This window comes from Triticum aestivum, chromosome 5A (assembly GCF_018294505.1).
Source record: "Triticum aestivum cultivar Chinese Spring chromosome 5A, IWGSC CS RefSeq v2.1, whole genome shotgun sequence".
Taxonomy (NCBI): domain Eukaryota; kingdom Viridiplantae; phylum Streptophyta; class Magnoliopsida; order Poales; family Poaceae; genus Triticum; species Triticum aestivum.
In genome coordinates this window covers 474,345,507-474,358,052 of record NC_057806.1, presented here as the reverse complement: position 1 = coordinate 474,358,052, position 12,546 = coordinate 474,345,507, and the positions used below count along the sequence as shown (strand labels likewise).

The window sequence follows — 12,546 nt, the reverse complement described above, 5'->3', positions numbered from 1 at the left end:
CAGAAGCATTGGTTTTCAACTTGAATCTTTAATAACAGTTTGTTTGTTTTTCTACTGTTGTTGGTATTTCAGTTATGGTTATGGATCAGTGTTTACCGTCTTGCTATGTTTTCTTGCACTCTCTTGTTATGTTCTTCATGCTAGTATTACGTTAATTTTGGCAATGTTTGGTAGTAGTACATGTTGGTGGTGGTCCTCGGTGCATGACTACCGTCTATTCCCAGTACCGCTGTTATGCATGTTTCTTTGTATCCAGTTGATTAAATACTTGCATGGTAGTTTTATCGTTATGTTATTGCATGGTAGTTTATCGTTATGTTATTGCATGGTATTTATTGTTCATGCTAGTGGTCATGTTCTGCTATGAGTAGTGTTCTACTCCCTCCATTCGGAATTACATGTCGCACAAATGGATGTATCTAGACGTATTTTAGTTCTAGATACATCCATATATGAGACAATTAATTCCGAACGGAGGGAGTAGTTGTGTTATTCATGCTCGTCAGTATGTCATGCTCATCTGGATAAATGATTAAATGTTGTTGTTATGCTCGTTGATTATGTTGTACCTCCATGCTTATGTTGCATCCTGTTATTTTTATCATGGCTCAGCATATTGCATTCAAGTTTAACCGGATTAAATTAAACTTGAACAACTGTTGGCTGAGTCATGGTGCCACCATATCGACCGGACCAGTGCAACCACACTTACCCTATGGGGGGGGTCCTAACTGGGTCTACTGTCATGCCTCTCACCGGTGCCTCCCACGAGGGAAGGTTATGCGCGGGCGCTACCCTGATCAGGTAGGACGACATAAGCCTTGTGTGCCTGTTGTTGAGTATGGATCCCTGTTCCCGTTTGGGACCGTTTTCCACGATGGTCGCCGTTGGTGCATTTGGTAGGCATGGGGCCACCGAGGACTTAGCCCAAAGGGGAGTTGGTCGGAGTGGTCGGGAGGGCGTCATCACTACAAGAAATATGTCAACTTGTGACCTTCTGTCAGTGACCCTGAAAGAATTGGTCGTAAATCTACGACCATTTGAGACCAATTGGTCAAAAGCTGTTCGAAGGGCTCCAAACCCTAAAGCATAACGACCATTTTGGTCAGAAACGTAAGCAGACAATATTGTTCACTCCCCCTATTTTTACCCAATTGCGACCAATTTAAAATGTCATATTTTCTAATTTGTATTGCCTCAAAATAATTAGACATCCATGCCAACAGTTTCGCTTATGTGTTATGTCCATGTGTCGGTCACCTCAGCAGTTTCACCTACGTGTCATGCACACGTGTCAATTTTTGCTTATGTGTCTATATTGCATTGGGTTTATACTGCAATCCAATGACATGTGGGACCCAACAACCACCAACATGACATATGGGCACCACCAAATTGACATGCAGGACCCACACCGACCTGACAAGCAAGCCCCACCACCGACCTGACAAGCAGGACCCGACCAACCTGACAAGCGGGACCCATAATGCAAGGCCTGAAACAGAAAACTACACAATAAAACAAATATGAGGTCCTCGGTGCATGACTACCGTCTATTCCAAGTACCTCTGCTATGCATGTTTCTTTGTATCCAGTTGATTAAATACTTGCATGGTAGTTTTATCGTTATGTTATTGCATGGTAGTTTATCGTTATGTTATTGCATGGTATTTATTGTTCATGCTAGTGGTCATGTTCTGCTATGAGTAGTGGTCCACTCCCTCCATTCGGAATTACATGTCGCACAAATGGATGTATCTAGACATATTTTAGTTCTAGATACATCCATATATGAGACAATTAATTCCGAACGGAGGGAGTAGTTGTGTTATTCATGCTCGTCAGTATGTCATGCTCATCTGGATAAATGATTAAATGTTGTTGTTATGCTCGTTGATTATGTTGTACCTCCATGCTTATGTTGCATCCTGTTATTTTTATCATGGCTCGGCATATTGCATTCAAGTTTAACCGGATTAAATTAAACTTGAACAACTGTTGGCTGAGTCATGGTGCCACCACATCGACCGGACCAGTGCAACCACGCTTACCCTATGGGGGGGTCCTAACTGGGTCTACTGTCATGCCTCTCACCGGTGCCTCCCACGAGGGAAGGTTATGCGCGGGCGCTACCCTGATCAGATAGGACGACATAAGCCTTGTGTGCCCGTTGTTGAGTATGGATCCTTGTTCCCTTTTGGAACCGTTTTCCATGACGGTGGCCGTTGGTGCCTTTGGTAGGCATGGGGCCACCGAGGACTTAGCCCAAAGGGGAGTTGGTCGGAGTGGCCGGGAGGGTGTCATCACTACAAGAAATATGTCAACTTGTGACCTTCTGTCAGTGACCCTAAAATAATTGGTCGTAAATCTACGACCATTTGAGACCAATTGGTCAAAAGCTGTTCGAAGGGCTCCAAACCCTAAAGCATAACGACCATTTTGGTCAGAAATGTAAGCAGACAATATTGTTCACTCCCCCTATGGTCACCTCAGCAGTTTCACCTACGTGTCATGTACACGTGTCAATTTTTGCTTATGTGTCTATATTGCATTGGGTTTATACTTCAATCCAATGACATGTGGGACCCAACAACCACCAACATGACATATGGGCACCACCAAATTGACATGCAGGACCCACACCGACCTGACAAGCAGGACCCAACCAACCTGACAAGCGGGACCCATAATGCAAGGCCTGAAACAGAAAACTTAAATATGAGGTTGTGGGAATCGAACCCACGCCCTCGTCCACCTGTTGGCGGTTCCAAACCACACCACCACCGCTTACTACGTGACACAAGGTAAGAGGAATTGCTTTTGTAGTCTTACTGTCCGCGCTGGGCCAAAGCCCATTTCCAAAAAATGGGATCTCTTATACCGCGCGCTCTTCCTACTCTCCTCTCTTTTGGGAAGGCCCGAATACGGCACCCTGTTTTCTTAATTTATATTTGACAAAAATGATTGTGTATTCAACAAATGTTATATAAATTTTTTTAAAATGTTTATGAATTCAAAAATCATTCACAACTTTTTAGAAAATGTTCAGAAAATTTAAAATATTGGTTAATTAGAAAAAATATCAATTAATAAAACGCTTAGGGATTCAAAAAAAGTACATGCATTACAAAAATATTCATCAAACCCAAAATATGTTCATGAATTTCAAAAATGTTTCCCAATTTTTTGATTTTTGTTTTGAATTTTTCACGCCCGTTTCAAAATGGGGTCAAAATGGCGGGCATTACCGTTCCTAGCTAGTGGTTCAATCTTGGAAAATTTTTGATGTTTCTATGATTAAATAGATACTTATTTACCTAGAAATGATTTTTGGAGAAAAATATAGAGCAAACTATGAGGCACTTGAACTTCAAATTTGACATGTTTCCTACTGAATCCGCGAAAATTTGTCTTTTTTACCAGAGGTGGATCAAAGCTTTTGACACCCAACCATTTGGTCAATTGTGCATTAAATATGGCCTAGTATTTTAGAAAAATTATTTGGTCCAATTTTGCAACAATTATTTGGGAGGTCCTTCAAAAAAACCGCCGTTTGGGCACTCGAAAAATGGAAAATGGTTTTTTCGTACAAAGAAAATGAAAACTTTCTTAGGCAACATTGTTTGCCATTCAAACATGCACCCTTGTGCACAATATGAGATCATTTGAACAAACTATGCCATGAATGTGGCCATAAGATTGATCATTTGGCTTGAAAGCCATTGATCTCCACACGTGATAGCTCGTTTCTGAGAACACTTTTTAAAAATAATTGCTGTATTACAAGTTTATTATTTTTATGGGAACTTGGCCACATATAATGACACAATGCGAAGGTTTCCCAATTTTTTTGATTTTTTTTGAATTTTTTATGCCCGTTTCAAAATGCAGTCAAAACGGCGGGAATGATCGTTCCTAGCTAGTGGTTGAATCTTGGAATTTTTTTGGTGTTTCTCTGATAAAATAGATACTTATGTACCTAGAAATGTTTTTTTGGAAAAAATAAAGAGCAAACTACAAGGCAGCTACAGTTCAAATTTGACCCGCTTCTAGCTGAATCGGCGGAAATTTGTCTTTTTCATGAGAGGTGGATCAAAACTTTTTACACCCAACCATTTGGTCAATTTTGCATTAAATATGGCCTAGTATTTTAGAAAAATTATTTGGTCCAATTTTGCAACAATTATTTGGGAGGTCCTTCACAAAAAAACCTCATTTTGGACACTCAAAAAATGGAAAATGGTTTTTTCGTCCAAAGAAAATGAAAACTCCCTTAGGCAACATTGTTTGCCATTCCAAGATGCACCCTTGTGCACAATATGAGATCATTTGAACAAACTATATCGTGAATGTGGCCATAAGATTGAGCATTTGGGTTGAAAGTCATTCATCTTCACACTTGATAGCTTGTTTCAGAGAACACTTTTTAAAAATAATTATCGTATTACAAGTTTATTATTTTTCCTGGGAACTTGGCGACATGTAATGACACAATGCAAAGGTTTTCCATTTTTTGATTTTTTGATTTTTTATGCCCGTTTCAAAATGCGGTCAAAACAGCCGGCTGACCGTTCATAGCTAGTGGTTGAATATTGGAATTTTTTTGGTGTTTCTCTGATTAAATAGATACTTTTGTACCTAAAAATGATGTTTGGAAAAAATAAATAGCAAACTATGAAGCAGCTGTAGTTCAAAATTGACCCGCTTCCAACTGAATCGGCAGAAATTTGTCTTTTTCACTAGAGGTGGATCAAAACTTTTGACACCCAACCATTTTGTCAATTGTGCATTATATATGGCCTAGTATTTTATAAAATTGATTAGGTCCAATTTTGCAACAAATATATGGTAGGTCATTCACAAAAAAACTCATTTTGGGCACTCGGAAAAATGGAAAATGAATTTTCCGTGCAAAGAAAATGAAAATTTCCTTAGGCAACATTGTTTGTCATTCCAAGATGCACCCTTGTGCATGATATGAGGTCATTTAAACAAACTATGCCATGAATGTGGCCATAAGATTGATCATTTGGCTTGATAGCCATGAATCTTCATGCATGATAGCTCATTTATGAGAACACTTTTTTAAAAGAATTGTCGTATTACAAGTTTATTAATTTCCCTGGAAACTTGGTCACATATGATGACACAATGCGAAGGTTTTCCAATTTTTTGATTTTTTGAATTTTTTATGCCTGTTTTAAAATGCGGTCAAAACGGCGGGCTTGACCGTTCCTAAATAGTGGTTGAATCTTGGAAAACTTTTGATGTTTCTCTGATTAAATAGATACTTATGTACTTAGAAATGATTTTTGGAAAAATGAAGGGCAAACTATGAGGCGGCTGCAGTTCAAATTTGACCCGCTTCCTGCTGAATCAGCGGAAATTTGTCTTTTTCATGAGAGGTGTATCAGAGCTTTTGACACCCAACCATTTGGTCAATTGTGAATTAAATATGGTCTAGTATTTTATAAAATTGATGGAGTCCAATTTTTCAACAAATATTTGGTAGGTTCTTCACAAAAAACCCATTTTTGCCACTTGGAAAATGATTAAAATAGCTATAAAATCAGAAATGCATATAAATTGGTCCTTACCCATAAAATGTGGTCTAAATCTAGTGAAAATTTGTGTGGTGCCCTTTTGCAAAATATTATTGATAGCTACTTCACAAATTCTCTCTATTTTTTGTACCTGAAAACTATTTTAAATCACTGATTTTCCGAACCAATCAGAACTCTTCCCACGGATCGATGACATGGCGTCCATCCATCCATCTATCCATCCCACATCCATCCATCCATCTATCTACAGAAAAAAAGAAAAGAAAAAGAGATAGCCCCACCCGCAGCCCAAACCCTAGCTCATATCGACCCCTCCCCGCGTCGCACCCTTCCTCCCTCGTCCCCTTCTCCTCGCCGCCGCCGCCCACACTTCCTCCCTCGTCCCCATCTCCCGATTCCTCCTCTGCCGCCCCTCCCTTCCACCACCCTAGGCACTCCACCAACGGGAGGCAACCCTTCCTCCTCACCCCTGCCTCTCAACCCAGACGGCCTCGACCAGATCTATGGCCTAGCCCTATCAAGCCGCAACCGTTCGCCGCCGCGGATCCCGCGAGCCCCGTCCTCTTCTACTCCGTTCCGCGGCTCGGAGGTGCGACTGGACGGAGCTGCATCTGGCGCCTACGGCAACGACCACGATGACGGGATTTCCCAGCCGGCCTTGAAGTGCCCAACCTCAAGAAGCACGGCGGCGGCACACGCAGCTGGATCCGCCATGGTGCACCGTGCAGACGCTCGAGGTCGACAAGGCCACCATGATGCGCCGCTGCGAGCTCCCCGCCCGCGATCTCCGCCTCCTCGACCCGCTCTTCGTCTACCCCTCCACCGTCCTCGGCTGTGAGCGCGCCATCATCGTCAACCTCGAGCAAATCCGCTGCATCATCACCGCTGACGAGGTGCTCCTCCTCAACTCCTTCAACAGCTATGTCTTCCAGTACGCCGCCGAGCTGCAGCGCCGCCTCCTCCAGGGCGCTGAGGGCGACGAGCTCCCCTTCGAGTTCCGTGCCCTCGAGCTCGCCCTCGAGGCCGCCTCCTCCTTCCTCGACGCCCAGGTACCAACACCATCCACGCGCTCCATAGCCTCCTTGGGTTCCCCCCTCTGAAATCACTGTATATACTTCAGTTGTGATTATTATTAGTCATGGTACGATGATCCCGTGATTATTATTAGTCACTGTATATACTCCACACCCCTGCGTTCCACCCATCTAAAATCACTATATATTGCTGTGATTACCTAGTCATGGTACGATGACCCCATAATTTTTGTGTATAAATTTTCTGCAATACTGCGGTTTAGTTTGATCATCGAATTGGAGTGGGGAAGTTCATCTGAATGTCTAATGTACTGCATAGAATTAGAGTGATGAAAAACAAAAACCATTCTTCTTTGCTGCACTGCTTATACAATTACAGTCTATAGTCCAGGATTGATCTGTAGTGGAAACTCTGTAGTTTCTTCTTTGTTGGATGTGAAGAAAACTGTGAATTGCATTCTTTTTGAAACGGAAATTACGAATTGCATCAACATAATTCATTTTATTCTATTAATGGTTACTGCTGATGGTGATTAAGCTGAGTTTCCCTGTATGCTCTCACAATTTAAACTAATTTTGCGTGCGTCTTCCATGCATGTTTGCAGCTACATCTCTGGGTACAAGAACTGGTTCCATAACTTCATCAAGCACCTGCGTGAAATCGGTGATGAGGTAGTACATTTTTCTGCTTTCATTGTTGAGTACTACCGAATACTGATGGTGGTTGGTTTGACACAACTACAGGACAGTGGATTAGTAGCATGCATGTGTGACTTAGTTTCTGGTGTGTTTCGCCGGATCCTAGCGCGCTAACCGCCGCCTCCTGCGCCTGCGCATAGCCTCACGCTCGTCGTTCGCGCTCCCTACTGCTGTCGCTGAAGCTCTGTTGCTTCGAACTGCCGTTGCTGCTCTCCGCTGCTGCGTATTGCTCCTGCTCTACGGTACAGCTGCTCTTACTGCTGCCGCTGCATAGCTGCTTTATATACTACTCCGTAGCTAGCTAGTCATACTATTATTTGAGATGATTCTTTGTCTAATTAATTAAAATATTTGTGATTGATTGTTGCCATGAGGTGGCTAGCTTACTGTTAGAAGATGATAGAGGATTGTAGCTTACTGGTTAATGGCCCAAAACAAGGTGTAATAAGGAACAAATCCTTTAGGGGCATATCTGCTACTCTATATGCTGTCATTTGTCTTTGTTTCAGTTTGTTGGATCTGATAATATGTCTAGGTGAATACTATATTTAGATGGTTTGCTTAACAAAAACACACATAGAGGCAAAAGTGAAAACTTTTAAACCTTTTCCAAGCAAGGAAAAATGAACCGCTAGCACAAATATCTTCTCAGGTTGGAAAAAAGCTCAACACAAATAAAACAAGCACCAAGACGGCTAAATTCTGCAATCCAAATATTATGTCTCTAGTCCAGAATAGTACTCCCCCTCACCCCTCATATTTTCTTCCGAAGTGTTTATTCTTCATTATCATACGGACTTGTATCTACTTAAGATTACATTGAAACATTCTGGTTATGAATACACTGCATAGAAGCCATGTAATTTTGTGGTGCTTTCTCTAGTTCATCCTTCACCTGGGAGGCCACTTGAAGGATTATAACAGCATGACATATCAAAGCTTTCTTGTCAAATGTATGTGTTCAGAGTTGAATCAAAGTTTGAATAAGGCAAAGTTGCTAGCATTGCAGCAGTACGCCCTTCCTAACATATGTATTTGTGTTGTTCCTCACGCCTCTCTGTTTGCTATGATTTATTGGTGCTCTGCAGAAGAACTCAACTCATTGGATGCAGGGAAGGAGATGGAGGGTGATACACAGCCATGGAGAGGAGCAACAGTAGCTCAAGGTCCTTTCTCCTCCACGCCACCTCTGCCCCTCTATCGGTTTGATTTGCTATGTTGGGTTCCAAGATTAGAAATATTTTTTGTTTCCATCTTTATCCATGTGCTATCATTAACTCTGAGAAAATGTTATGTTTTTGCTGATTAGTGGCAGTACATCTTTGCTTTACTATTCCTAGCAGCTGCAGTTCATCTACCATAAACATGTTGTGTACACTCTAAACCCCCAAACATGACACAAGTGATATGTATATGTAGCAGGGAATCGTCAACTTGTACAATTTGTTGACTGGAATGTAACTTGTACAGTTTTTACTTGAATATGTTCAGTTATGAAGTCGTGTAGTTGTTTTTTCTCATCAGTTCTAAACTACAGTACTTTACTGAATTGTTGATGATGCTGAATGAATCTAGCTTGTTGGGTTCAGTCTCTTGTTTACATGGAATAGCACCCCATTACCTGTTGTTGTTGTTGTTGTTGTTGTTATTCACCCTATTCTTGTTATTTTGTTTTCTTGTTGGCAGCTATTTTGAGTAAATTCAAGACGAAAGATGTTCAAAGAAGCTCCAAGACATTCTTATATAGCAAGTTATGTAATAATAGATGGGTTATCTGGGAATTTAATGTATCTTCTCTCTGTTTGTGAATGAAATAGGAATTATGTATGTGAATTAATGTATCTTCTCTCTGTTTGTGAATTGCATGTATGTTTCAGAATTACAATTTATGTTTCATATGAAATAGTAATTATGTATGTGATTTGAAAATGTGTGCAATGGAAACATGACTCATGCGACCCACTTATCAAAATAATTTGAGCACATTTGAAATTTATGACGTGTGGGACCAGTGTATGATATTATGATATTTGGGACAAATGTAAAATAGTGGAAAATAAAATGCCAAAAAATAAAAGATCATACACTACAAAAGGCCGCATCTAGAAATAAAAAGGCCGAATTGCTGGGCCAGCCCATGTAGCTAGCAAAAATTAATAGGAAAAATAAATATTAAAAAGGCCGAATTAATGGGCTCGGCCCATATAAACACCAAATTGGACCGGGTTGATTCTTGTGCCACATCAGATTGCCACGTCGGATGCCTACGTGGCCTGGGGAGGCTACTAGTGACCAAAACAAAACAGTAGGCATATTTTGGGCGTAAACGTCCACGACCTTCTCACAGAGAAGGTCGTTAATTTCAGTTTACAACCGCCAGCTTTTGACCTTCTGTTTTTGGTCAAAAAAGGTCACAAATGAAAAACAATGACCTTTCAGTGACCAATAGTCAAGGTCACAAGTTGACATATTTCTTGTAGTGCATGGCAGTAGGACGGTTTTGTCGGAACGCTTTGGTCCACCCGAATGGGAGTGCGAGGCCAGGGTTCCGTGGTGTGGGTACAGTGTGCTAACCTCTGCAGAGTGTGTGTGTTTAATCTATCGATAGCCGCGTCCGCAGATATGGGCCCAGTTCGTAGTTGGTCACACTATGGGTCAATAGTAATAATAATTTCCTTAATAACAACCCTGGTTCGATGATGAAAGAAGTTGGTTGATATTTATGTGATCGTGAGAGGATCATTGTAGTATTGTGAATGCCAACTTGTTGGATAATTGTGGTGTTATGTGAGAATCAAGGGCAAAGGTCAAGCTCCTGGTGGTCATGAATGATTACTACGGTATTGTTAATACCAAGCTTGATTGGATCCTGAGATGATCGTGTGATGTACGTGATGGTAAGTTTGTGCATGTGATGGTTACGAGGTAACCCGAGCAGAGTAAGTTGGTGCATGATAGTTTCATCATGTTGCATGCTAGTGTTATCATGTTCATATGTTTATGCCACGCTCATATTGTTCTAGTTGTATCATCTTGTTCATACTATGATTGATCTACTGGTATCATGTTAAACCTGGTTAACCTGTAATTGTCATGTTGTTGTCTGTCTTGATTGCTTTGGTTGCTGTGAGCTTGCAAGTACATTCAATGTACTCACCTGGCGTGTCATGCCAGTTTGAAGGTCATGCCGGATATGATTGCTTGTTTGCCGTCGATCCCTTGTTTGCGCGCTAGGATAAGTGTTCCAGCCAGAGTCCCTGTGGAGTTGAGTTCATCAGCGCCGTCGTTGTTCCGCTGCCAGTTGTCATTCCGCTGCTTCGAGTTGTTCTGCCGCTTGCATGGAGAAACCGTGGCAGGCGTAGTGTCGCCGTGCCTATGTAATCCCCTTATACCCAATATAGCTTCCAACAAAGAGCTGGTTTGTTCTATGCTAAGCAGTGACGTATTCCAAAAGACTTCTCCTCGATCTCTGGGCTGGAACATGGGGCGTTCCGGTTTCTATGAGCCGGGGTGCCACACAAGTGAAGGCTAGAAAGAGACTAGGAAGCGACCAACTAGAGAGCAACAACAATCATAAACATGCATTGAGATTAACTAACATTGAGTGCAAGCATGAGTAGGATATAAATCATCATGAACATAAAATATCATAGAGGCTATGTTGATTTTGTTTCAACTACATGCATGAACATGTGCCAAGTCAAGGCACACGAATCATTCAAAGGAGGATACCATCCTATCATACTACTCCCTCTGTTCCGAATTACTTGTCACAGGTATGGATGTATCTAGATGTATTTTAATTCTAGATACATCCATTTCTGCGACGAGTAATTTGGAACGAAGGGAGTACATCACAACCATTTTAATTTCCATGTCGTCACGCAAGGTAAACCATTATAAGCTCCTAGCTAATTAAGCATGGCATGAGTAACTATAATCTCTAATTGTCATTGCAATCATGTTTCATTCATAATAGGCTGAATCAGGAATGATGAACTAATCATATTTACAAAAACAAGATAGGTCAAGTTCATACCAGCTTTTCCTCATCTCAATCATTTCATCATATATCATCATTATTGCCTTTCACTTACATGACCAAATGGTGTGGGTAATAATAATGGTGCACGTGCATTGGACTAAGCTAGAATCTGCAAACATTTATTCAGAGGAGAAGACAAGGTAATATGGGCTCTTTGTTAGATCAACAATAATGCATAAGAGAGCCACTCAACATTTTCATCATGGTCTTCTCCTCTCGACCCCCAAAGAAAAGAAAATAATTTCAAAGAAACACCCTGAAATATTTTTAGAGTTTTTTTTCTGAAGAAAGTAAAACAAGAACGAGAAAAACTATCTACACGGGAATGCTCCGAACAAGCAAAAGAAGAATGAGAAATCTTTTTGGGTTTTCTCTTAATTCTACAACTAAGCATGCATGGAAAGTAAACTACTACTAATTTTTTTTGGTTTTTCTTAAGGTTTAATAAATACACAAGAAGAAAGAGGAAAAAAGAAATAAACTAGCATGGATGATACAATGAAAGAGTATGAGCACCGGCAACTAGAATGAGTGTGTGAGCATGAATGTAATGTCGGTGGGAAATACGTACTCCCCCAAGCTTCGGCTTTTGGCCTAAGTTGGTCTAAGCCCATGGATGGCCTGGTGGATATCCAAAGTTGAAGTTGCGGTCGTACTGTGCTGCGGCAGCTACCGTTTGGCGTGCTGCCTCCTGAAGACGAGCAACCTCCACTGCCCTCTCGTACTCATTTTCCTCCTCTCTAGTTATAAAGTATCTTCCATTTTCCTAAAAGTTAAAGAGAGCAGGAGCAGGAAGAGTAACAAGGACGGCACGCTGTCTATCAAAGATTAGTCGGCACTAGAGGATCTGTTTGTTCCTCTTAAGAAATTGGTGACATATCATAGCCTCATAATCCAGAAAAGTAGGAGGCAACTCAATATCATATCCTCTAATAGGTACATTCAAATATTTAGCTAAAAGAGTTGCATATATCCCACCAAATAAATCTCCATCTTTAGCATTAAGATGTAACCTTCTAGCAATAATGGCCCCCAAATTATATCATTTATCACCTAACAACGCACACTTGAGGATACTAAGATCTGGTACGCAAATATGGCATTGTTCATCTTTACCATTAATACATCTACCGATAAAGAGAGCAAAATAATGTATGGCAGGAAAGTGAATGCTGCCTATGGTTGCTTGTGTGATGTTTCTAGT

The 12,546-nt window shown here is 41.0% G+C and overlaps 1 protein-coding gene across 2 annotated transcripts; it reads left to right on the top strand.

Annotated features, from left to right (window-relative positions):
- The first annotated feature begins 5,873 nt into the window (after window positions 1-5,873).
- Window positions 5,874-8,668, top strand: LOC123107230 (magnesium transporter MRS2-B-like). 2 transcript variants are annotated; one of them, XR_006451619.1, is made up of 4 exons: window positions 5,874-6,613; window positions 7,204-7,270; window positions 7,343-7,539; window positions 8,386-8,668. XR_006451619.1 is itself a non-coding variant. In XM_044529229.1 (3 exons), exons 1-2 carry the CDS (start codon window positions 6,317-6,319, stop codon window positions 7,234-7,236), a joined length of 330 nt encoding a protein of 109 aa, XP_044385164.1. In that variant the 5' UTR covers window positions 5,874-6,316; the 3' UTR covers window positions 7,237-7,270; window positions 8,386-8,668. The 2 variants fall into 2 exon arrangements, 1 of the variants encoding a protein (XP_044385164.1); XM_044529229.1 differs by lacking the exon at window positions 7,343-7,539.
- The last annotated feature ends 3,878 nt before the right edge of the window (window positions 8,669-12,546 follow it).

What these genes read in the sequence shown, in the direction of transcription:
- LOC123107230 (XM_044529229.1), top strand. Translation starts at nt 6,317, where the DNA reads ATGATGCGCCGCTGCGAGCTCCCCGCCCGCGATCTCCGCCTCCTCGAC. An exon ending in CCTCCTTCCTCGACGCCCAG is followed by an intron (nt 6,614 to 7,203) that starts GTACCAACACCA and finishes GCATGTTTGCAG; the next exon opens with CTACATCTCTGGGTACAAGA.